Genomic DNA, 26,469 nt, shown 5'->3' on the forward strand with positions numbered 1-26,469 from the left:
TTGTTTTTTAAAGAACAGTTTGGTTGAGGCATATTTTACAAGTCATAAAATATACTTATTTTATCTGTATATTCCAATGATTTTTGGGATTTCACAGAGTTGTGCAAACATCTCTGTATATATGTACATAGATACATAGTTACTTTCTTAATCCTTATTTAACCTACTCTCCTAATTCCAAAATTTCTTCTGAGTCTGTTTTTTTGTTTTTGGTGCTGGGGATCGAACCCAGGGCCCTCTGCTTGCAAGGCAAGCACTCTACCGACTGAGCTATCTCCCCAGCCCCCAACCAGAATTTCTTATTGATGCTTACAGCATGAGAAACACAGCTAGAAGACTTCATTTGGCAACTTCTGATCTGCTCCTGTCACTTGAGTGACTACCAAATGCCAGTTGGTATTCCACTTATATATATTAGTGGTATTTTCTACTGTAACTTAGGTTTTTGAAAACACATGAAATATAAGGATTAAAAATTTTTTTCTGCAAAAACTAAATTGGAGGTGGGCACAGTGGCGCACTCCTGTAATCCCAGGGGCTCAGGAAGCTGAGGCAGGAGGATCCTGAGATCAAAGACAGTCTCAGCAACTCAGTGAAACCCTGTCACTAAATAAAAATATGAAAAGGAGTGAGGATGTGGCCTGGGGTTCAATCCCCAGTATAAAACAAACAAACAAACAAAAAAACCACACAGAACTAAAACCAAAACCAAACACTAAATCGGATGTTTGGAAAGGCTTGTTAAAGGCAAGTTGCTAAAAATTGTTAAATTAGGTCTGGGTGAGAAATCTGTGAGTGTAAACACTATAACCATCCAGAATAATTTTGCATTTGGATTGTTTTACCAATGTCTTTCATATATTGCTCCACTTTAAAAAAAACCTTTAAAGAAATCAGATGTTTCATTAAAGGTGAGAAACAAATCATTTCAAGAAATCATTTCAATTCAGAGATACTGTAATTATAGAAAAGGCCTAACTCAACCTAAAAAGATTGGTGAAAGAATTTACATTTATAGGCCTTACGTTCAAAAGAAAATGCTTACAATATACAATAAACTTACTTTTCTTTAGACAAACAAAACTGTATAATGCTATACAATTCTGCATTTTAATGGAATTTTCAACTACCAACTACTAGTTGCAACTATACCAGATGGAAGGGCTTCATGTCTAACCAGTTTTTTCTTTATAAAATATTGAGAATATTTTTCACGTTACTATACGTCTAACTCATCTGTATAAAGCCATTCTCATAGTATTCCATTGTAAACGTATACACTCTTCTTTACTTAAGAGAGTCCTTATTTTTAAAAATATTTTTTAGTTGTAGATGGACACAATACCTTTATTTTATTTATTTATTTTTTAATGTGGTGCTGATGATCGAACCCAGTGCCTCACCCGTGCTATGCAAAGGCTCTACCACTGAGCCACAACCTCACCAACAGATTCCTTATTAAAACCATCTTTGTTTTGTTTTGTTACCGGGGATTGAACCCAGGGGCACCTTACCACTGGGCTACATCCCCTGACAGGGTCTCACTAAATTGCTTTAAAACTATTTTTGATGTTTTTCTGGAGCGGGGTGAAGAGCAGGGAACTGAGATGGTGAACTGGATTAAGAAAGGATCCAGCAACAGAACACGAAATGGATTGAAGAGGGGAGTAAGGAAAAGGTGTAATGGTTGATGAGAGTCTCTTGCAACAATCCAGATCCGAGATGAGACCCGGAAGTGGCGGTGGATTTCCCCATCACTCTTCAACAGCCCACAGATGCTCTCGTTAATCTGGTAGCCCTGGCATTTCTAGACAATACGCCTACTCTTTCTCCTCCTGTGAGCTAGGGCTCTTGTCAGTCCTTCTCCCAAACGTCATCTTTGCCTACTGAAATCCTACCTTTCCTTTCTGATGCAGAACAAATAATAACCCTGTCGTGATTAGCCCTGGCTGGAAATGATGTCTCCCCTTCCAATACAAACACAAGGCTGAGTCCTCTCTTCCTCTCTTCCTTCCACAGAGCATTTTCCTTCATATGGCAGTGCAGTGCAATGGTGAAGAGCAACGACTTGGACCCCACCAATTTGCTGCTATGTCTGTGATCTTGGCATCTTACCCAACTTCCCAGGGCCTCAGTGTTCTTACCTGTAAAATGGGAAGAAGTGTATAGCGTTATGAGGATTAAACCAGTGAAAGGATGTAAAGCGTGGTGCCTGGTATATTCAGTAAGCGCTGAACAAACGTTAGCAATCGTTTTGATTCGGGGTGGTGGCCGCGGAACCCTGGCGGGGGCGTGGTCGCCGGGAACTGTCCCGCAGGCGCCCTCCGCGCGGCAGCGTAGGGACCCGCGCCCGGCCCCGCCCAGGTCGGAGTGCGGTTCCCGGCGCCGCGCGCCCGCGGTCATGTGACAGTCAAGATGGCGGCGCCCGGCTCCTTGTGGCTCTTGGCTGTCGCCCTGCTGCCCTGGTCCTGCGCTGCCCGGGCGCTGGGGCATCTCGAACCGCCGGCGCCGCTGCCGCTGGTGATCTGGCATGGGATGGGTGAGTGAGTGAGGAGAGCGTCAAAGGCTTTGGCGACTCTCCCAGTTCAGGTTCGCGTCTGCAAAATGAGGGTGTGGAGGGCGAGGACAGTGATTCCACAGCATCCGTCCGTTTAAGGATTTGGGGAGCTGCTCTGCACTGGGAGAAGGGAAGGGGCTGTCTGGTAGCGAGCGCTCATACTGGTACTGCGGCGGGGTCTCACGCTGTCCTTGTTCATCCTTGCAGCAGTGGCTCAGCGTGCAGCATCTTGAACTTGGTCAGGCTTGCTGGTCCTGCCTACCAGAGCGGCACATCTCTCCTCTTACTCGTTCACACAGTGAACCGAAATTCGTTAGGCACTACATTATACATCCAGCATATTAGCGAGCATCTGCTACGCACAGAGGATACTGCAGTGAATGAAACAAACTAAATCTTTGCCCTTTTGAACCCTACTTTCCAGTGGGAGAGACAGCTTGTAAAGGAATAAATAAGTAAAACATTAACATGTCATATGGTAATAAGTACAATGGAGAAAACCAAAGTGGGAAGAAGGATAGAGACGGAAGGTGGGATCGTGTAATTTTATAAAGCAAGTCAGGACGGGATTCGCTGACCAGAAGTGGGTGAGAGAAGATGTCATTTGGATTTCTGGTAGAAGGAACAGCAAATACAAAGATCCTGGGGCAGAATTATGTCCAGTATGTGCAAGGAACAGCATTCAGATGAGTGTGACTGGAACTGAGTGAGCAAGGGGACTTTGGCTAGAGTGAGATGCTTTTGGACATATGGGTGATATGATCTGACTTATACTTTAACTGAAGTTACTCTATTGAGAGTAGACTCGGGCTTATGTATAGTTGCAGGGAAACAAGTTAAGCTATTATTGCAATAACTTAAAAGATGATGGTGGATTGGAACAATCTAGTAACAGTAGAGATGCTGGAAGTGTTCAAAGTACCGGTCTGTTTTGAAGATGGAACCTTTGGGAATTAGATTTGACACAAGAGAGAAAGAAAGGGGTCAGAGATTAACACAAGCTTGGCCAGAACAACTGGAAGGATAAAGTTGTCTCCCCGCCCCCCACCCCAGTACTGGGGATTGAACCAAGGGGCATTTAACCACAGAGCAATATCCTCAGCTCCTTTTTCTTTTTCTTTTTTATTTTGAGATAGGGTCTCACTAATTTGCTTAGGGTCCTCCTGAGTTGCTGAGTTGCTGAGTCTGGTTTTGAACTTGTGATCCTCCTGCCTTGACCTACTGAGCTGCTGGAATTACAGGAATATGCCACCACACCCAGCTAAAGTTGTCATTTCACCGAGTTGGGGGAGCCTGTAGGTTGAGGATGGGGAACAATCAAGAATCTGGTTTTGAGCCAGGGGAAGTGGTACATGCCTGTGATCCCAGTGACTTGGGAGGCTGAGGCAGGAGGATCTTGAGTTCAAAGCCAGCCTCAGCAACAGTGAGATGCTAAAGCAACTCAGTGAGAACCTGACTCTAAATAAAATACAAAAAAGGGCTGGGGATGTAACTCAGTGGTTGAGTGCCCCTGAGTTCAATTCCCAGTACTCCCCCCCCCCCCCAAAAAAATCTGGTTTTGGACTTATCTAAATGTGAGATCCTTGTAATACAACCCGGAGATGTTATAGAGGCATATGAGTATCCAGTGGAGGTGAGAGATACAGACTGGAGATTTCATTTGGGAGCCTTCACCGTCTGACTAGCATTTAAATCCTTGAGACTGTGTGAGATCACTTAGGGAGTGAGTGTAGGCAGGATACTGAACCCTGAAACACTAAAGCCTTTGTTGGTAGAGGAGATGAGGGGGAACTAGCAAAGGAGACAAGGTGGAAGAAGTCAGGACAGTGCAGTGTTCCAGAAAGTGAAGAAAATGTTTCAAGAGGAAGAGAGTAGTCAACTGTATCACATGTTGTTGATTGAAACTGTAAGTATGATCAGAGCTGGAACTGGTTATTGTATTTAACAGTGTGAAGATCATTCATGATCTTGACAAAGACAGTTTTGGGGGAATGGATTAAAAATACGTTCAGAAAGGAATTAGAGTTGGCAAACATAGACTGTTTCAGGCTAGGAGCTACTACAGTGAGGTTAAAAGAAGACACAAGATACACGCCTCCCTCTCTTCCAGTGCTTGCAGTCAGTCCACAGGGAGGCAATTTAGTGGCCAATAGTAACAGTTCAGTGTGATGAATGTTGTTGGGAGAGAAATAGATTCTCCAGGCCATAGTTTTTCTTCTTTAAACTAGTTCTTAAGTTTCTTCTAAGATTGAAAGTGGAAGGATTAAGTGCAAAATGGGAAATAATCTCAGTCCACTTCTCTACTCAGTTTTCTTTGCTTCTTAGTTTTGGATCCTTAATGGGAAGAGAAACAAGTCTGGGACTAGGATGAGTCAGGAAGCAGCTAGAATGCAAATTTAAGGAAGCTCTTGCTTTCAAGTTTGTACAAGTTCAGGGTCAGCTCATTCAAGGTGAGAGTGAGTACCCCCTTAAATTTTGTGTGTTAGGCGCTTCACTTGCCTTAGTCTAATCTTGACTCTGTAGAGAAATCTTTGACTCTTTTCACCCAAAATGTTCCCTATGGTAAGGAAGGGGGAATATGTACCTCTGCTTAGTTTTCAATTGTAAATTTAGTGTCTCAATTATATCATGCAGGCTTTTGAAGTGTGTTATTTGATAAACAGATGCAATGCAAAAAAGTATTCTTTTAATTTTTTTAAGATGAAATTCATATAACATAAAGTTAACCATTTAAAAGTATAGCACTCAATGGTATTTAATGTATTCACAGTGTCACACAAATGCCACTTCTCTCTAGTTTCAAAATTTTTCAACATGCCAGCCATTAAGTAATTATTTCACTTCCCCTCCTACCACAACTGATAACCTACAGCCTGCTTTCTGTCTCTATGGAGTTGCCTATTCTGGATACAGTGTATAAAAGGAATCACAGGATGTGTGACCTTTTGTGTTGGGCTTATTTTATTTAGCATAATGTATTTGAGGTTCATTGAAGTTGTAGCATATGTCAATACTTTATTCCTTTTCATGACTGAATAATACTCCATCAAATGAATATTCCAGTCTGTGTGTGTTGGTGCACCCCTGTAATCCCAGCAGTTTGGGAGGCTGAGGCAGGAGGATTGCAAGTTCACAGCTAGCCTCAGCAACTTAGCAAGGCCCAAAGCAATTAAGTGAGACCCTACCTCAAAAAATGAAAAGTGCTGGGGATGTGATGCAGTGGTCCAGTGCCCTGTGTTCAATCCCTGGTACCTCCCCCTCAAAAAAGAATATGCATAGATGGACATTTGGCTTGTTTCCACCTTTTGACTATTACCAATTATCCTACTGTAAATATGTGTATGCAAGTTTCTGTATCAATGTATGTTTTCATTTCTCTTGGGTATATATTTAGGAGTTGGAATTGCTGGGTCATTTGGTAATTGTATGTTTATGTTTTTGAGAGATTGCCAAACTTTTTCACAAGTGGCTTTATTATTACATTTCCACCAGTAGTGTACGAGAGTTCCTTTTTCTCTATATCCTTGACAACACTTACTTTACATTTTTTTTAAAAGTTGTTATTAAAGCAATCTAGATGAGTATGAAGTTGTACTTCATTGTTGTTTTGATTTGAATTTCCTTAATGATCAATGATGTCTGTTGTTGCCCATTTTATTATCTTATTTGGAGAAATGTCTGAGTCCTTTCCTCTGTGTGTGTTTGTGTGTATGTGTGTGTGTGTTTGTGTTTATAGTACTAGGGATTGAACCCATGACTGCTCTATCACTAAGCTACATCCCCTGCCCTTTTTATTTTTTATTTTAAGACAAGTTCTTGCTAACTTGCTGAGGCTGTCCTTGAGCTTGCGATCTTCCTGCCTTAGTGTCCTGAAGTTGCCGGGATTACAACCATGTTGCCCCCATGCCTGGCCTTTTCCCATTTTAAAAATTACATTGTTTTATTTTAAAGATTCATTATATATTCTGGACATCCAACTTAGATAGATGTCTTGCAAATATTTCTTCCCATTCTGTATGTTTCCTTTTCATATTATTGATAATGCCCTTTGAGGCACAAAAGTTTTAAAAAATAAATTGATTTTGATTCATGAGTTTCCATCATTGTTTTTGTTGGCTAGGAGACAGCTGTTGTAATCCCTTAAGCATGGGTGCTATTAAAAAAATGGTTGAGAAGAAAATACCTGGAATTTACGTCTTATCTTTAGAGATTGGAAAGACCATGATAGAGGTAAGGCCCTTTGCTGCTCTCTTCCTTCAGGGTTTGCTGACTGATTTCGTAGAATGTGGTGTTAGAATGCTTCATGTTGCATTTTCAGCAGCAAATTGTACAAGAACACCTCCACTCTGGATGGCTTGTGTGAAGTTGCCAACTTGAGATCACCTCTTGGAGAAGGTGCTGGTGGTTGCTTCAGTCCCATCCTTTCACTTGTCTGTGACTCCTCTTTTAGGATGTGGAGAACAGCTTCTTCTTGAATGTCAATTCCCAAGTAGCGACAGTATGCCAGATTCTTGCTAAAGATCCTAAACTGCAGCAAGGCTACAATGCTATGGGATTCTCCCAGGGAGGCCAATTTCTGTAAGTCCCTCTCTGTTATGTATTACCACTTTTGTGGAATTGATTTTTTTCTTTTATTCAGATAAATCACTCCCTCTAATTCTTTTGGGATCCTTCCCTATCTTAGAAGGAAAATTATTCTGAAATGTTGCCATGTAAGAACATGGGAACCTAATTTACTTTCTATTAAAAAAAAAAAAAGGATTTATGTTTAACCCTGGTAGAGGAAAGTCTAATAACATTTTTGGGTGGGGCACAGTGTAGCTTAATCTGTTGATGCTGACTGTTGATGATACATTTTCTTCTGCCAGCATTGATAACCCCCCCAATATTTTTTACCCCCAGGAGGGCAGTGGCTCAGAGATGCCCATCACCTCCCATGATCAATCTGATCTCAGTTGGGGGACAACATCAAGGTAACTTTGACCACTTTATTTCCTTCTTTCTCTGCTCTAACCCACATGACCACTTGGTTTAAAAAAATCTAGCAGCAATATTTGCGTAATAAGTTAGCCATCCTTGTAAAATCTTGTTTTTGTGGTGTGTGACAAATTAGCTAGCACTGGTGAGGAAATAGGAAGAGACTTAGGATTCCAGAGCCCAGTTACACAGGTGAACCCACTAGGTTGCCATTTATTGCTCTCTGATTTAACCGATGTGACGTGCAGGTGAGATGGTTGCAGCCACATGGCAGGTGGCAGTTAAGAAGTTAGGAAAATATAGTGACTTTTTTTGTTTTCTGACTTTGATGCTGTGCTATTAAATTTGGGCTTAAGCAAAAAAAAAAAAGTGTATAAGTTTTTTTTGGTCATAAATTTAACAGTAGAGATTAAAACCTTTGAAAAATATCAGGTTAGAATTACATATTTTGGGGGAAGGATATGACTTTGGAATAGAATTTTATCTCTGTTCTGATGGATGTAGCTGTTAGTTGGTATAGTACAGGAACAGGAGAGTTCTTCATGTACTCAGAAAAGCTGGACTCACCACATTAACTGTTACTCATGGGCACGTCAATGTATCTTAGGTTCCTTTCACAGATGGGGTAAACTAAATAAGGCTTTTTTCACCTTCTGGAAATTTTTCAGAGAATGAAGTAAAATGGTAGGTAGTAAAATACTTTTCAAAAGTATAAGAATTACACACATACAAGTTGGTAAAAACATTTTTATCATTCATTCAACAAATATTTATGGAGGGGCTCTGGAGCCAAGCCACCTGTGCCAAACTCCTTGTTGTAGCCAGTGTTGTGTGACCTTGGACAAGGTGTGCAACCTCTGTTTTAAAGTTTTGTCTCTGTGATATGGGGCAAAAAGGATGTCTATGCCAGAGGGTCATGGGGAAGATTAATTATTATTAACACAGTTGCCCCTCTGGATCCATGGGCTCCAGATCTGTGAATCCAAACAACTGTGGATTGGAAATACTTGGGAAAAAAATTGCATCTGTAGTGTACATGTACAGAATTTTTTCTTGTCATTTTTCTCTAAACAATATAACAACTATTTGCATAGCATTTACATCATCTTAGGTTTTATAAGTAATCTATAAATTGAGGTGATTTATAGTCATAGGGAATCTAGGAACATAACTTGGTGGTATAGGGTGTGCTTAGTATACAAGACCTTGGGTTCCTTTTCCAGAACTCCCCCAAACCTTTTTTAAAATAAAATATATGGGAGAATATATATAAGGTTATATGCAAATACTACACAGTTTTATACATGGGACATAAACATCCATGGATTTTGGTGTCCTCAGGAGAGTCCTGGAAGCAGTTCCCCGTGGATACCAAGGAATGACTATATATGCTTTAGAACTAAGCTTGGTACTTAAAAAAGTTATTGGTGGCTGTGCACAGGGGCATACACACCTGTAATCCCAGCAGCTTGGGAGACTGAGGCAGGAAGATGATAAATAGAAGGCCAGCCTCAGCAATTTAGCAAGGCCCTAAGCAACTTAGTGAGACTCTGTCTCAAAATAAAAAATAAAAAGGGCAGGGGATGTAGCTCAGTGGTAACTTACCCCTGGTTAAATCCCCAGTACCTTTTCCCCCAAAAAAATGTTGTTGATGAAGATGCTGTTGATAAAAGTATAACTGGAGGAGGGAAAGAGAATGGGAACAGGCACCACTTCAGATAGTGGATGGTGGATGGTTGGTATCTGTAAGTTAAGACCCGAGAGATGCAAATGAGTCTAGCCCTGTGGTGGAGTGCAGAAGCAGCACACCCTCCAGGGCAGAGCAGGTGCAGAGCTCTTTAGGCCAGAGAGGGTGTGGGAGTGTGCATTCATCAGCCTTTTATCACCATTATCAAAATAACTGACAAGAACAACTTAGAGAAGAAAAAGTTTATTTTGGCTCATAGTTTCAGAAGTCTCAGTCCATGGTTGGCTGACTCTCAGGCAGAAACATCTTGGCAGAACGGCATGGCAAAGGAATACTGCTCAGCTCATGGCAGTTAGAGAGCAGAAACAGACAGGAAGGGGTATTGGCCATGCCCTTGATGACCTGATTCCTCCAGTCTTGCCCCCTCTGCCTATTGTTACCACCAAGTTGTCTATTCAAATTATCAATCCATCACATAGATTGATCTACTGATGAAGTCAGAGCCCTTATGATCCAGTCTTTTCACCTTGGAACATTGCTGTATTGCCTAATACATGAGATTTGTGGTGGGCGGGGTGCATTTCAGATCCAATTCATAAGAGCACCAGGATGAACCTGGTTATACTATTAGTTCTTGGTGCCTCACTTTTTTGAGGGATAAATTAATGAGATTAAGGTCTGACCTTTGTTTATTTTTCTTCTCACAGTGCCTTGCACATATTAGATCTAGGACAAGATTGTTGAAGGAATAGATATTTGTCTTTTGCTGTTGTAGGTGTTTTTGGACTCCCTCGGTGCCCAGGAGAGAGCTCTCACATCTGTGACTTGATCAGAAAAACACTGAATGCTGGGGCTTACTCCAAAGCTGTTCAAGAACGGTATGAGCTGTGTTTTTTTTTTTTTTTTTTTTTTTTTTTTTTTTTAAAGCTGTGCTGGAGAATTGAACCTAGGGCCTTATGCATGCTAGTTAGATGTTATACTATTGAACTACATCTCCAGCTCCCAAGAGATATTCTATTTCTGCACTATCTGTACTGCCTTACTGTAAACCTAAAATTGCTCTAACAGTGATATTAATTTTAACAAAAGAAAGAAAAGGCATTTTGCTATGTAGGAAGAATATAATTTGAACACATAAATCTCCACCTGTCATAAGCAAAACAGTGTTTAGAAAGTACTAAACCCAAGGAATTAACTATTAATATTTGGAGGACAGATTGTTTGTCAGCAGGGAGGGGTTAGCCACTCCTACATCAGTATCCCCAACTATTCAAATGTGTTTGATTGTTTAAAAATATACAGAATCACTTTGGGAATGCGTTTTTGTTCCATAGTTTACACACTTAATTATACATCAGAATTGCTGGGAAATTCACTAAAAATGGATTCCAGGGCTCTATTCTTAGAAATTCTGATCCAGCAGGTCTGGAGTATTCTAGGTTTGGGATCAGCTAATATGGTTATGTTATCTGTCCTGTGGGTTTTCCTAGTGTATCATTCTTGTCAAATAACAATTCTTCAATACAATACATCCTGGAAGCCATCTTCTAAGGTAGCCTTGTGACTGACTCACAGATACAAACACCCTACAGGTGACTTTCTTCCTTTCCTACCCATTGGCTGCATACCAGACACAAAGCTGTCCTGGGCCAACAGTTCCACCTGATGGTGAGTGCAGGAAGCTCCATCTCCTCTTTTAACCCTTCTAGCAACTCAGACCATGCCAAGCTTTACCCTATACCTGGTTTGACTAATGATAGCGTGGTTGTTCATGTGCTGCATGTTCTCTGCTCTCATTGGATGTGTATGACCTCTTTAAATGTCACTCTTACTTCTTTACTCTTTATTCTTCTAACTCTTGACCAGATGTCTTGGAAAAACCCATCTTTTCTTTCTTTCTTTTGTGAACTAAAATATAACCACTGGCAACCAGAATTATGTTAGTGATGATAAATGAACAATTGAAGGGTGGTGAGAAGTGACACCTAAATACTGATTGAAATGATAAATTGATGTATTATCTTCACTTTCTCCTTAAACTTTAGTAGCAGAAGAATAAAAGGGATAAACCCATAAAGTCAAAGGAGAATAGGAGAGGAGATAAAAGATAATAAAAGATGTAAATATGTTTTTAAAAGAGAAAGCAGATGAATGAGTGAGAGAACTATTTTAACAGAACAGAAAAACTTGAAACCTTCAGGCCTGTAGAGGGGTAACTGACAAAGAGGAGCAGACTCATCTTCTATAGCTCCAGAAGGCTCGGGAATTAGAGCTAAAAGTTCATTTGAAGTGGAGGTAAGTGGGTAGTGCTGAAAACAGGGCTTTTTATTGAAAATCTCTGGACTCCTCAATTCCCTTAAATGTACATCCAAATGACTACTCTTCGCCCACCCTAACAGAAGAAGCAAACTTTATTTTCTGGAGCAACTTAACTGGAGAAGCTCCAGACTTTGAGACACAAGCACAGGATGGAGGTGCAATGCCATACTGAAAACCCATCCCCTCCCCAGCCCACTCCCAGAATGATAGCAGCCAGCCAAGATTACCTACTAGGCAGAGTTTGGTTGACACCTATTTAGAAGAACTGACTTAAAGAAAAGATGTACAAGTTCATGTTTGGGAATCCTCCAGCAAGACAGGCATCCCCACCCCTGCCCCATTTCTGTACACTTAGGCCACCTGTAGATAGCTCTGCTCTTACACAAAGAACTCCTGTCAGCCCTGACATGCCTCATTAAATGTGAGCATTAACTCAAAGGCCCTGGCCAGACATCCCAGAGGAAAACTTCCAACATGAAGGACAGGCCTATACAAACAAAAATTTAAACGGAACTCAGAAAAAATGGATGACAATTGAAGAACCAGAAGAAATCTTAAAACCCAAACAAAAAAACCTATACAGTTGGCTCTGAATTCCATGGGTTCCACATCCATGGATTCATCTAACCTCAAGTAAAAATATTCGGGGAAAAAAGTGTCTGTACTGAACACGTACAGGATTTTTTTCCTTGTCATTTTTCTTCAAACAGTACAGCATGACAATTATTTACATAGCATTTACATTATACTAGGTATAATATAGGTTATAAGTAGTGTAGAACGATATAAAGTGTATGGGAGGGTGTGCATAGATTATAGTATTTTATGTAAGAGATTTGAACATCCTCAGATTTTGGGATTTGTGGTAGGTCTTAGAACCAATCACCCACAGATACTGTTGGAAAACCATAATTATTATCTTCAGAGAGACTACATCTATGATATTAGAACAGAATGTGAATAAAATCAGCAGAGTAAGATGGAACTCTTAGAAATCAAAAATATAATAACCAGAAAAAAGGTATGGGGGGCTGGGGAGATAGCTCAGTCAGCAGTGTGCTTGCACTGCAAGCACGAGTCCCTAGGTTCGATCCCCAGCACCGCAAAAAAAAAAAAAAAAAAAAAAAAAAAGGTATGGGAAAAGTTGAGGAAATCTTATAGAAATTAGAACAAAAATTCAGAGGTGGAGAAAAGGGAAGAACAGATACAATTAAGAGAAGCAGTATCGGAAATCTAGTATCTAACTAATGTGAGTTTCAAAAAGAAAACAGACAAGGTAGATTGGAGTTATTAGTATTACTTTAGTTGTAGATGGACACAATACCTTTATTTTATTTATTTATTTTTATGCATTGCAGAGGATTGAACAGTGCCTTATACATACTAGGCAAGTGCTCCAACACTGAGCTACAATCCCAGTCCCAGATTTGTAATTTTTGAGCAAGTAATACTAGACAGTTTGCTAGACTGGCAACCAAGCCATCAGTGCATGGGTCTTTGGGGACATTAAAAATCCAAACTATAGCACACACCAAGTGTATTTCTGTAAAATGTCAGAACATGGGGTGGGGGTAAAGAGTAGATCCCACTGAGGCTGCACAGGGGGAGTCAGAATCCTGATGGCAGCACATGCCTAATAGCAAAACTACTGACCAGAAGGTAGTGGTGCAGATCTGTGCCATCTGAGGGAAGATGACTTCTAGCCTACAATTCTGTATACTAACCCCCAAGCAGCACTCACATGAGGGAAAATAACGATATTTTCAGACACACAAAAAAGGGGAAAATGATCCTCCAGGGGTGGATGAAGAGCCTCAGTTCTACTGCCAAGTAGTTATAAGGCCCTCGGGCATCTTTGAGCCTCATTTCCTTCGATGTCCATGAAGTTAGTACTCTCCTGTGGGACTATAGTGAGGATTAAACAAACTGGATGTAAAACATTTAGTGCAGTCCTCAGTTCATATTAAGTGGGCAAGATTTTATTATCACTGGTGGTGCTGTGTTCAAAATATTTATTTAATTTAGTTTTTTCTTTCCTTTATAGGCATTGTAGTGTTTTTTTTTCTCTTTTATTTATTTATTTTTTTTCAGTACTGGGGGTTGAATCCAGGGGTGCTCTGCCACCAAGCTACATCCCCAGCTCTTTTTATTTATGTGTTTATTTTTATTTTGAGACAAGGTCTCACCCAGGCCAGCCTTGAACATGTGATCTTCCTACCTCAGTGTCCATTAGCCTGGGATTACAGGCATGCACCACTGCACTCGGCTTGTTTTCTCTAACTTTTAATTGCATTTATAAAGTATTTTGTTCATGATTTCATCAAATATTGAGTTATTGCTATTTGCAATATTGTAGGTTTCATGGATACCATAGAGAATAAGACATTTGGGGTCCCTGCTCTCATGAAGTAGCATACTAATGGGGAAAGGGGCAAACGAATGCACTCTAACCTCCAGCAGGGATAAAGCCGTGACAAAGAAACAGGATGTTGTGATGCAGAGTAATGGAGGGAGTACTTTGGACAGAATCGGTCTTTGAGGAAAAGATCTGGAATCTGGAATATGAAGGATGAGATGGAAGGAGCCTGGGAGAAGTTAAGAAAAGAAGGAGCAAGCAGAGGAACAGTTGGCAGTGGCACTGAGGCTGGGACAAGTTTAGCTTGTTCTAGGCCAAGGTAACTAGAGTTTAGTGCAAGATGGGAAAAGTTGGACAGAAAAGCAGAGGCTACATCATGCAAGGACTTGTAGGGCACATAAGGTGTTGAGATTTTATTCTGAACAGCGTGGAAAGCCATTAGGAGGTTTCAAACAGACGTTATCATGGCCTAATTTTTGTTTTTGGAAGGTCTTCACTGCTTTGTGGATTGTAAGGGGGTTAAAGGAAAAATAGGAAACCAGCTAGGGGGCTGTTGCAGCAATCTAGGTGAGAGTGGCTTGGACACAGGTCCACATAGGTAGTGACAGGGAGAGGGAGAGAAGAGGAATGACTCAAAATGTTTTATGACATTGTAGATGAATTGGACTTGTGAGCTGAAAGAGCTGTTTCCATGGGAAGCATTCTGAGTTCTCAGCAGCTCATATTGAGATTAACTTTAGACCATTTTTCTAATTTTGTGGAATTGTTTGCTTTTTCTTTGTAAAAATGTCTTTGTATGGGCAAAATATCATTTTAACAGATGACCAGTATGAGAGCTAAAGAGGCAAGTAGCTAAAGTTCAGTGGTGGGTATGGGGATGGTGAGAGCTGAAGATAACAAAAAGAAACAGTTCTTGCTGCAGAATTGTCCAAGAGTACCCTTTGTATTAGGGAGGATCCTGATTAGCAGAAAGGAACCAAATCAAACCAAAGTAAGTTTAAAAAAGAAATTTATAACATTTTGATTCCCAAGGCCTCAGAAGTCCTAAAATCAGGAAATGGGAGCCATCAGGAGCCAAGGTGTCTCTCTCCAGCTGTTACTCTTGGTTCTTTTAATCACTGCATCTTTTTCCATGCCTTGCAGACCACCTTGTATTACCCACATGGTGAAAGGTGGCCTTGTGCAGCTTCCAAGTGTTTAATCTTCTGGTTAGGAGATTACCTTAGTCTGAGGCTAGAATCTCTCTTTCTTTTTGCAGTACTGGGGATTGAGCCCAGGGTGCTCTACCACCTAGCTATCTTCTCAACCCTTTTTATTTTGAAACAGGGTCTCACTACATTGCCCAGGCTGACCTCAAACTTGTGATTCTCCTGCCTCAGCTTCTCTCATTGCTGGGATTATAAGTGTGCCATTGTGCTTAGCTGAAGCTAGAATCTCTTAGTCCCAGTTTAGATCCTTCGAGAAGGGCCATGCCCAAGCTCAGATCCAGTCCCCACCTCTGCTGTCATTGCCTGCCTAAAACCCAAGAAGTAGGACCTATGTACTAACCCTCCCCACCCTATAACTAGTGGTTGGGGCTGGAAAAGCACAGTCCTCAAACAAGGGAGAATTGTTTTTAGGGAGAAACCCCAAAAGATGTCTTCTACACTTTTCAGATAGTTTAACCTTAGCAAAGCAAACATGATATCCTGAAACACTCAGTAACTAGTAGGAAGCGTTTTTCAAGCCCTAGCCTTCGCTAGGCCTGGCGGGGGGCTGTGAGAACTGATGTGAGCAAAACGGCTGTTTCCTTTCTAGATGTGAACTCTGCCCTTTCATTTTGCAGATGTTTTCAGCCCTTCCTAGCCTCCTCCTTCCTCCAGTTTTCTCTTGTCATTTCTGTACTGCCTTCCTGTCCCCCTCCCCAAACTCTGCCATGGTGAATACTCCATTGTTGCCCTGGCCTTCGTCTTGCCTTTCATCCTCCAGAGCCAGCTCAGAGGAAACTAGAGCTTTTACATACCTTTTTTGTGTGTGCGTGCGCTGGGGATTGAATCCAGGGCTTCATACATGCTAAGCACATGCTTTATCATTGAGCTACAACCCTTGTTCAAGCTTTCACAACTAATGAGTTTTCACTGGGCCCTGGCTCCAGCCTGTGTACCTGGTGCTTGGCAGGGCTTGCAACCCTCCCTGCCCTCATGGGCTCTTTCAAAGTGCTTTTCCTCAGTTGTTGAATTTTCTCTATATCGTTGTGCTCAACTAGTGAACTTGCCACTTCTTTTTCTGAAAATATTCTATTTATTAAACAATAATATTATTGCTGGGTGTGGTGGTGCACACCTTGTAATCACAGCAGCCTGGGAGGCTGAGACAGGAGGATCATGAGTTCAAAGCCAGCCTCAGCAATGTGGAGGTGTTGAGCATCTGAGACCCTGTCTCTAAATGAAATACAAAATAGGGCTGGGATGTGGCTCAGTGGTTGAGTGCCCCTGAGTTCAATCCCCAGTACCCACGCCCCCCCCAAAAAAAATAATAATAGCATTGCTGAGCATCATGGCTCTTGCCTATAATCCCAGCTACTCAAGAGGCAAAGGCAGGAGGTTTCTATCAGATATTAATTGGCTAATTTGGGGACAGTTACCTCTCTGCCTCGGTTTCATCATCTGTAAAAGAGGAAAATAATTGTACCCCACATGTTATAGAGAAGATTAAATGAGGTAATACATGTAGGGTGCTTAGAACAGTACCTGAAAACATTCCCTGTATGCCAGCTGCTGTTATGACAATGATTGTTAGCATGTGCAATTTAAACTTTAGTCAGTATTGCTAAAATGGTTGCACAAATATGAGAGTTCCTGTTTTTACTGTTCTTTTTAAAAAATATCTTTAAGTTATTGATGGACCTTTATTTAATTTAATTTATATGTAGTGCTGAGGATTGAACCCAGTGCCTCACACATGCTAGGCAAGTGCTCTACTGCTGAGCTACAACCCAAGCCCTCACTGATCTTACTAATTTTTGATCCTATGTCTTTTAAATTTTTGCCAATGTACATGGAGTGGTTACTATCCTGATCTGCAAGTCTTTGAATGTCCCTCAGGTTGAACATCTGTTCGTGTTTATTGGTCACCCTGGTTTCTCTTTCTGTGAATTGCCTATTTGTCGTAGCCTTTGCCCATTTTCCTGTTGGGTGGTTTGTGTTTTTTTTTTTTTTTTTATTGATTTGTACATGTATACACACTTTTTCTTTTAAATTATTAAGACTTTGGGAATTCTGTGACATCTTTTAATTTTGTTTATGGTGCCTTTTGGTGCAGCAGGCTTTTGTGTTTTTTGGCTTTTGTGCTGCTGGGAATTGAACCCAGGGCCTCATGCATGCTAAGCACATACTCTGCCACTAACCTATACCTTCAGCCCCAGGTTTTTTTTTTTTTTTTAAACAGCTTTACTGAGATATAATTAAAATATTTACCATTTCCCCATTTAAAGTATATGTTGTTTTTTGATGTTACATTTTTTATTTTTTAAAGTCATGGTAAAATAGATATAACCTAAGATTTGCCTTTTCATCTTTCTTTCTTTTTGAGTGGCGGGGGCGGACAGGGTTTTGCTTTGTTGCCCAGGATGGTCTCAGACTCAACAATCCTCATGCTTCAGCCTTCCTAGTAGCAGGATTATAGTGGGATCACAGTGGTGTGTGTTGCAACACTGCAACTGGTTCTATTTTTACCATTTTTAGTGGCATTAATTCCACTCACACTTGTACAGCCATCAATCAGTACAGCAGTTTTTAATTCAGTCAAATTTAATCATCTTATGATTGACATATAAAGTTATTTTTCTATTCCATAATTTCCTCTAATTCTTTTGAATTTTTGTTTCTTACTCTCATGCTTTTCATCTACCTGTGTGTTCTGTTTGAGTCTGTTTTGGGGTTGTTCTGTTTCATTTGTTTGTTTAGCAACAAACCTCATTACCACACCATTTTAGTTACTATAGCAACTTTTATTTAACTCTTCAATTCTTGGCTGTTCTTGGGCTTTTATTGTTTCATCTAAATTTTATAGTCAGTCAGATTCCACCAAAAATCTTAAGGGTGCTGGAGCATACACATAACTTAGTTAGAGTGCCTGCCTAGTTTCCGCAAGGCCCTTGGTTTGATTTTGAGTACCAAAGAATTTAAAAAAATTTTTTAAGTTGTAGATGGACATGATACTTTTATTTTATTTATTTATTTTTATGTGGTGCTGAGGATTGAACCCCGTGCCTCACATGTGCTAGGCAAGCACTCTACCACTGAGCTACAACCCCAACCCCAGTACCACAGAAGTAAAAGACAAACAAACAAAACCCAAAACTCATCTTAGGATTTCAGTTGGAATTCCTTGGAGAGTTTTGATGTCAACTCAACACATTTTCCTGTGCATTTTGCTCTCCCTCCTTCAGGCCCTTAACCTGTCAAGCTGTGCCTTTGAGCAGCATGTCTCCATGTAAACCACATCTGTACTGATAGCTCAACTCAGCATAGGGGAGAGGAAGAGCAAAAGAGAATGATGACTAATCTAATATCACTGTCTTGTATTGAATTTATACCCTGGGTAGACATAGCACTAGAGCTTTCCATATCTTGTTTAACTTTTATAGACTCAGACAGGTAAAATGACTGTGATTCTAACCCAAATCTGTGGGACATCTGCTGGTACTGTCTACATCCCATATACAGAAGAGAGTGGTGAAGAGCAGGCTAGACTGCCTGCGTCTCGGTTCTGGCTCTGTGCTTACTAGCAGTCTGATCCTGGGCGGGTTCCTTAATCACTCTAAGTATCATTGACTCATTTGAAAACATAGGGATAGTAATGGAATCTGCTTCATGGAATTTATAAGAAGATTAAATAGGTTAATATAGCTAAAGTGCTTAGAATAGGCCCTGTATATTATACAAGTATTACTGTTATCTCTAAGCCACATGGTTAGAGCAGGTGTCAGGTGACAAAGACTTGTCTTGCAGGCTGTGGCCTGTGTTTGAGAAGTTTGGCCTGGGCTGCTATCTTTTCCAGCCCCTTGAGCAGGGTGCATTGGCAAGAGTGTGGACTCAATGGTTCAAGATCTTATCTTTTTTAAAAAATTAAATTAAATTAATTTATTTAATACATATTTTTTAGTTGTAGATAACAATACCTTTTTGTTTTTATGTGGTGCTGAGGATTGAACCCAGTGCCTCACATGTGCTAGGCAAGTGCTCTACCACTAACCCTAACCCAGCCCCTCAAGCTCTTAACTTCATTCACTACAGCTATGTAGCTTGTTATTTGGCCTCTCTGAATCTGTTCCTTCAGTGGTACAATGAGATGAGAAGAGTACAAATCTGTATTCTTTTTCCATCTGCTTTTTGCATTTGGAACCTCTACCTCGTTGGTGCCCTACCTTCTGAGCACCTGCAGCTCCTACTCATCCTCAGCCTTCCCTTCACTCTGTGTACACCAGGATTTATTTATTATTATTTTTGGTACCAGGGATTGAACCCAGGGGTGCTTAACCACTGAGCCACATCCCTAGCCCCTTTTAATTTTTTTGAGACAGGGTCTTGCTAAGTTGCTAAGGCTGGCTTTGAACTTCTGATCCTCCTGCCTCAGCCTCCTCAGTTGCTGGGATTATAGGGATATGCCACTGCACCTGGTTACTCCAGGATTCTTACAAAACAAAATGTCCTTGTCTTCTTCCTGATGCCCCTTCTTGGCTTGACATATGGCTACCATCTTTACTCTTTCTTTCATCCTTAATCATCAGGCCTCACCTACTGCAACGTGGCCTGGCAAGATCCAGAGACCTTTGTGTTCATTCCCTTATAGTGTTTGAGTTAGGCATGGCTGACCACCTTTCTGAGAGGTGCCCACCCACTTTTTTTTTTTTTTTTTTTTTTTTTTTTTTTTGTGTGTGGTACTGGGGATTGAATTCAGGAACTTGCTCATGCTAGGCAAGTGCTCTGCCACTGAGCTACATTACCAGTCCCTTTTTAAATTTTGACACAGGGTCTCACAAAGTTGCCCATGTCGGCCTCAAACTTGTAGTCCTCCTGCCTTAGTCTCTAAAATCACTGGATCGTTTTTCCACCCACTCTTGAAGCTGCCTCTCCCCCTTGTTCTTCTAACTATGCTGGCCTCCCTTAAGTTTTAACCCTCTTTCAGTGGCAACTTCTTTCAGAGTTTGTCTGACATCCTTGCATCAGTCCATTTCATTCAGCAAATTCTAACTACCAAGCATATCTTGTATACCAGGGAGCTTACAGTTCTGTAGGGGAGAAACAGGACCACCCTTCCCACATGTAAGAAAGAGCAATACTACAGCTTTTAAATGACAAGACCAGTATAATAGTATTTTATAAATGTTCAGAGTTCATTGAATTTTTTAAAATCAGTGAAACCATTTAAAAGATACCAAATAAATTTATAAACAGATTATAGAATATCATTCTGACTACTACTACTGACAGCCTCAGTGGGATGTGTTAGCAGTCCATCCCAGTGTGAGGGCAAGATGAATGAAGAGAGAGACTGGATGGAGAGGAAGAGGCAGAGGAGTGATGTTTGAGCTGTCTTGCAGAATGAGTAGGACACAAAGGACAGCAAGGGAGGTGGGTCTGTGGGAGGGGACAGCATATGCCACCATGACTGGAAGGCCTGTGTGATAAAAGTTTAATGCTATAGTGGAATCAAATATTGATGAACTCTTTTCCTAAATCTTTTGGATTTTCTGCACCATGCTGAATATCCCATCTTTGTCTCAGCAAGATGTCTTGTTGATGAACTGTCTTGTAGATAGAAGTCTTGTCTTCTCTACTAGAGGATAAGGCCTGAGAATGGAGGCTCTAGTCTTGTCCTTTTGAAGCCTCTTGGTGGCTTTTATCCTGGTACATGCCTGAGGCATGCTGACAGGCAGCTTAGTTACCTTTTTTCCTTTTTCTCCATGTAGCCTCGTGCAAGCAGAATATTGGCATGATCCCATAAAGGAGGACGTATACCGCAACCACAGCATCTTCTTGGCAGATATAAATCAGGAGCGGGTAAGGACCCAGCTGGGCTCCCAGTTTGGCATTCCTTTTTCTCTTTTGGGGCATCAGAAGCAAATTAGCAGTGATCATTTACCCAAACTTTCCTGGGCAGAACCCAGGAACCAGAAGGTTTTTTTTTGTTTTGTTTTGTTTTGTTTTGTTTTGGAGAGAGCTGTACAATGCAGTTTCTTTTAGGGAGACTGGAATTCATTCGGCTTTCCTCCCTGATGGCTTTTCCCTTTGGTCAGTAGGTTGCTGGTTGGGCTAAGTGGAAAATTCACAGCTGTTGTCTTCTTGAGGGAACCTTCCTGGTGGGGCCTTTTGGAGCAGATTTTCTCAGAAAAGAGATTTACTTAGTAGACGTACTGCAGAGGGCACTAAGTGTGCCCCGGACATGAGCATGGTTTTGGAGGTTCTGGTAAACTGGGTGGTTATATTTTTATTAAGCTTATGTGAGGGTTTTTGTTGTTTTAAATAGAAAATCTGAAGGGGAAAATAACAGAAAAGAACACAGAATAGTATAGCAGAACCACCCAGAATTTTGTTTTATTTTTGCCTTGGCTTTCTCTGGCTAGAATACTTAACCTATGGGACTGATGTCTGTAGAGTGTGGATAGATTCATGGTAATACCCGTTTGCCATGTTTGGTGGCATGAGTCAGATAGGAGGTAAGAAAAGACCACTTAGGGCATAATCTAGGCAGGAAGCTGGAAAAGCAGCCCATGCTTGTGGGGAAGAAACTGTTGCTCAGGGCCAGGAAGACAGAGCACTGAAAGGCCTTAATCCCTCTGTTGGAAAGTGATGGTAATGATCCTGAGGTGCTGCTGGCCTTTCTTCCAGAGTGTCAACGAGTCCTACAAAAAAAACCTCATGGCCCTGAAGAAATTTGTGATGGTGAAATTTCTCAATGATTCCATTGTGGACCCTGTAGACTCTGAGGTGAGATACTACTTAGGCTAGAGCATGCCAGGAGACTGAGCTTCAGTGGTGCTGAAACACAGCTGCCTACTGAGCAAAAACCTTCAGTCTTTTCCACCTACCTTAGTTATTGTTTTGATTTGTTTCTTTTTTTTGTTCTTGGGATTAAGGGCCTTGTGCTTGCTAGGTAAGCACTCTACCTACTTTTGTATAGAGCAGTGTTTCTGAGTTCCACAAATGAGCACTGAATTGGTTGTAATCCTGAGTTATACCCCAAAATTTTATGTAGAAGTATGTGATTACATTCTCTGGAGAAGGTCTATAATTTTAGATTTTCAAGGTCTATGACCCCAAAAAGATTCAGTCACTAGTCCAGGCTGTAAATTCCTAAACATGGTCTTGATTTGGCTTTGATCTCTTTCTAGCTTCATCTCCCTTCATTACCATTTCATTTACTTTTTTGATCAAACCATATTGTAGTACTTGAAGTGCCCAGAACTTGGCATGAGCTTTTCCCCCTCTTGCATGCCTTTGCTCATGCTTTTTCATCTCTAGAATGTCCTTCCCTGGCTTCTCTACCTGACAAACTTATTTGTCTGTCAAGCCAAATGCAAATGTTACTTCCTCTAGGAAGTTGTCCCTGTTGCCAGCAGAATTTGCTCCCTTTTTTATGTCATCAACATCCTCTAATAAAGCCCTCCTAACATTGCATCAGACATCAGTTGGTGGCAAAGTGTGGCCTGTAGGACCAAATCTAGTCTGCCAGTTTTGAATGGCCTGTGAGCTAAGAACTTTTACATATTTAATTTGTTGGGAGAAAAAAATCAAAAGAATATTTTATGTGAAAATGACATGAAAGTCAAATTTCCATACCCATAATTGGAGTTTCACTGGAACACAGCTGTTGTTATCTGTATATTATCTGTGGCTGCTTTTGTGTTAAAATGATAGTAGTGTGTAGTTCCAACCATATAGCCCTAAAACATTTTTATATCTAAACTTTATAGAAAAATTCACCTACCCTTTGCCAAACAATGAGTTGTCTCTGTTCCTTGCCAGACTGGGAGTGTCTTAGAAAAAGGGATCATATATTCACCCTTGAGTGGCTAGAGTTTAGCACAGGGATTTTCAAGGTTGGTATACGATAAAGGAGGGAAATAAATTCTGGGGAGATGGAAAGCTCTTTGGCAAGATTAACTCATCCCTCAGGATTGACCTTTAAAACAAAGTGTTCCTTTACCCATTTTTCCTTCTTGCTAGCTACATATAATTTTATGATGTTCAATTCATTGATAGACTTAGTTATTAACCAGTTTCAAATGAATTTGGCAGTGTATGCTGGGTATCGGATCTGACCTTTTTTTTCCTCCCTCTTCTCTTGCAGTGGTTTGGATTTTACAGAAGTGGCCAAGCCAAGGAAACCATTCCCCTACAGGAGACCACTCTGTACATACAGGTAACTGGGAGGGAGAGATCATCTTTCATCTCTGGTTCCTAAAGCTCCTGAGTTCTCTGGCACTAGAGCCTTCCCCTGCCCTGCCTAAGGAGCCACCTGACTCCTGTCTGATGTGGACAAGGCTTTGTAGGTTGATTGCTGCACTAGCTTCTCAGGCACTGGCTTATCAAAATTCACTATGTCATAAGGTAAGATCTGTCTTATGGTTTTCAAGAGAAACATCATTGCTAAGGCTTTCCTTTTGAAGAAAAGATTTGGAACTGGCTTCCTTTGTGAGGTGGGTTTTGAATCCTCCATAGAAATGAAAACAGAACAGAGGGGTACTTTACAATCACAGATGTAGAAGTCCTGTTTTTAAGTTAGACATCAGGGAGCTAGGGATACAGATCAGAGTACATGCTTATGTAGCATGTACAAGGCTGTGGTTTTGATCCCCAGCACTAAAAAAAAAAAAAAAAAAAAAAAAATCAATAAATTTGGCATTAACAAAGAGAGCTCCTCCAGCGGGTCAAGCAGGTGTGAGTTGTGAATTTTGTTTAGCAGTAGGTTCTGTTTCTTAAGCAGAGCCTGCAATACTTCACATCATTATGGGCCTGCTGCACACTAAAGCATTTATATTGGAGGCAGACTCTCATGAATGCATAGTCACCATCTACTAGAATTCCTCCACTTTTCAGAGGCCATTTTATCCTCTTGTCTTTTCTCTTGCATTTGGTGTCCCAGCCTGGGTACAATAAAAGAAAGGGAAGCTAGGATCTGATGAGTTTTAGAAATTTCTTCCTGAGAAATCCAGTCTGATGGTAGCCACAGCAGAAGCACCATTTTGGTCCTGCCATAACTGCTCATCTTCTCAGCCAGAGGTGATCATGTGTGATTACATTTGCAATTACAGGATGTCAAAGTGTCCCAGACTTGTTATTTAAGAATTGGGTATGTTTAGCCAGGCCTATAATCCCAGCAACTCCAGAGGCCAAGGCAGGAGGATCACAAGTTCAAAGCCAGTCTCAGCAACTTATCGAGGCCCTAAGTAACTTAGCAAGACCCTTTCTCAAATAAAAAATAAAAAGGGGTTGGGGATGTGGCTCAGTGGCTAAGTGCCCCTGTGTTCAATCACCAATACTCATCCCCCCAAAAAGGAATTTGGTATTTTTTATCTTAAAACATCTAGCTAATTTTCCCCTTTCTTTGGCTCAGTCCCATTTCACTATGGCATTTTGAGGCAGTTTTGTTCACTTACAGGTGGAAACCTGCAGATAAAACTTTTCTGAAAAATTAAATATAGGGAGGGGCTCAGTAGCATGTGTGAGACTCTGGGTTAGAAGAGTAGAAATCCAGCACCATTGAGGTGGTGTGTGTGGGGGGAGTGCAGAATATAACTATAGAACAATTTCAATTGCACATACATTTTTAATGCTTAGTAACACTGAAGGAGGTATTCTTTTGGACATTTTAAAATAGTACACAGGGTTGGAGATATAGCTCAGTTGGTAGAGTGCTTGCCTAGCATGCACAAGGGCCTGGGTTCAATCCCCAGCACCACCAACCCCTCCCCTGCAAAAAAAAAAAATCAGAACTGTATAATAGTACACCTTTATTCTAAGACTAAGAGGGGAAAAATGCATTTTGAGAATATATAACAAGTGAACATTTTGTCACTTTACTGTTTTATTTAAACCTTTAAGTCTCCTGATTAATTATACCTTTCTCTCTGTAGGACCGCCTGGGGTTAAAGGAAATGGACAAAGCTGGACAGCTGGTGTTTCTGGCTACAAAAGGGGACCATCTTCAACTGTCCGAAGAATGGTTTTATGCCCACATCATACCCTTCCTTAAATGAAGCCACTGCAGTTCACAACAGAGCTCAGGGAGCCCCTAGCTCTCCCAAAATACATGGAAACAGTTTTCTTCATGCCCAACCCTGAGCTCAGATCCAGCTTGCAACTAATCCTTCTCTCGTTATCATCTAACATGCCCTACTTGGAATGATCTAAGATCAGAATCTTATCCTTTGCTGCCTCCTATCACCATATGGTGTTGAATTCAAGTTTAATTAGTTAATAACCATGGAGATTGTTTTACGACCTTATGATGTGGTCAAGCTCAGTCTTAGGAAAGGGAGTCTGCTGCAGATCAATGCCAGAATTGTGCCAGACACAGGTGACTGAACAAACTAAAACAGTAAAAGATTCTGAGAGTAACATCTAGTCACATTTCAAGGCTGTTATCCAAGCCTAAGGTGCTCATATAAATATTCTGTGTTGCTGGTGGAGATTTAACTAGTGCTTGGAAAAGTATTGCTTGATAGGCTACTTTCCTCTTTTGAGTATGTTGCCTTCTGTGGTATTTAGCAATTATTAGACAGGTTCTACTGGCCTTCCATTTTGCCTCTATAGAATCACTCTGTCTCCTAAGGTAGTGATGAATTAATTACTTTGCCTTAAAAGAGGGAAGTAGCATCCAATTGGGTTGATTAAAAAAGGAAATTTATACCTTGCATAACTTAAGACAGTGGCAGGGTGGAGTGTGACCATGAAGAAAACAGGACTGGAAATGAAAAACAAGGCAGCTAGTTCTTTCCATTCCATCTATGACTAACCTGACCTTTCCTAAGTGGCCTGGATGCTAATTACTCTATTATTGGCTTTGGCAGAGCATGGGAGGAACAATGAAGAGAGGTAAGGTTTTCTAACTTCCATCCCCCAAATCATCTTTACCAGCATACCCCAAACTGCTACTGAAATGTTCTTTGAGAAAAGGATTGTTTTTGTTCAACACTTCAAGAATACTACATATTCCTTCTCCTCTTTGAGATGAACCCACATCAGACTAAGGACTGAAAATTCCTGATGGATAGTAAAGGAAAATAACCATTAATATACCATTTCCTACCTTATTTGAGCATGGAAGTCTTAGCCACCCACTCTATGAAGACCTACTGACACTTTCTGGACAACTTCTGTAGAATGCCAGGCTGCAGAAATGATTAAGATGTTTTTATGAAAGTACCTTGTTTGTGCTGCAGTTTACCTTTTATGAGTTTTCCTTTTCCTCTCTTAAGCCTATTCTTCAAGTGAAAGATAAGGATTAAGGGAAGAAGTGGGATGTGAAAATTTTGTGAGGTTGTCTAAAATAAAGAGTACTTTCTTATCCTTGGTGTTATTTTTCTTT

General features: G+C 40.8%; 1 protein-coding gene and 1 non-coding gene across 3 annotated transcripts; both read left to right on the forward strand.

Annotated features, from left to right (window-relative positions):
* The first annotated feature begins 2,404 nt into the window (after positions 1-2,404).
* Positions 2,405-26,450, forward strand: Ppt1 (palmitoyl-protein thioesterase 1). Of its 2 annotated transcripts, XM_047550226.1 has the most exons (9): positions 2,405-2,539; positions 6,678-6,787; positions 7,008-7,135; positions 7,460-7,530; positions 9,997-10,099; positions 20,849-20,939; positions 21,768-21,866; positions 23,230-23,301; positions 25,016-26,450. In XM_047550226.1, exons 1-9 carry the CDS (start codon positions 2,416-2,418, stop codon positions 25,136-25,138), a joined length of 921 nt encoding a protein of 306 aa, XP_047406182.1. In that variant the 5' UTR covers positions 2,405-2,415; the 3' UTR covers positions 25,139-26,450. The 2 variants fall into 2 exon arrangements, with proteins under 2 accessions (XP_047406182.1, XP_047406191.1); XM_047550235.1 differs by lacking the exon at positions 21,768-21,866.
* On the forward strand, positions 24,771-24,843 carry Trnaa-agc (transfer RNA alanine (anticodon AGC)). Its single transcript has one exon. It is a non-coding gene; the product is annotated as a tRNA-Ala (tRNA).
* Positions 26,451-26,469: the final 19 nt, after the last annotated feature.

This window comes from Sciurus carolinensis, chromosome 1 (genome assembly GCF_902686445.1).
Source record: "Sciurus carolinensis chromosome 1, mSciCar1.2, whole genome shotgun sequence".
Classification (NCBI taxonomy): domain Eukaryota; kingdom Metazoa; phylum Chordata; class Mammalia; order Rodentia; family Sciuridae; genus Sciurus; species Sciurus carolinensis.

Excerpts from the sequence above, each read along its gene's own strand:
- Ppt1 (XM_047550226.1), top strand. The coding sequence starts at position 2,416 with ATGGCGGCGCCCGGCTCCTTGTGGCTCTTGGCTGTCGCCCTGCTGCCC. Across the intron at positions 2,540-6,677 it reads GGTGATCTGGCATGGGATGG|GAGACAGCTGTTGTAATCCC; the intron begins GTGAGTGAGTGA and ends TTTGTTGGCTAG. Across the intron at positions 21,867-23,229 it reads TGGACCCTGTAGACTCTGAG|TGGTTTGGATTTTACAGAAG; the intron begins GTGAGATACTAC and ends CTTCTCTTGCAG.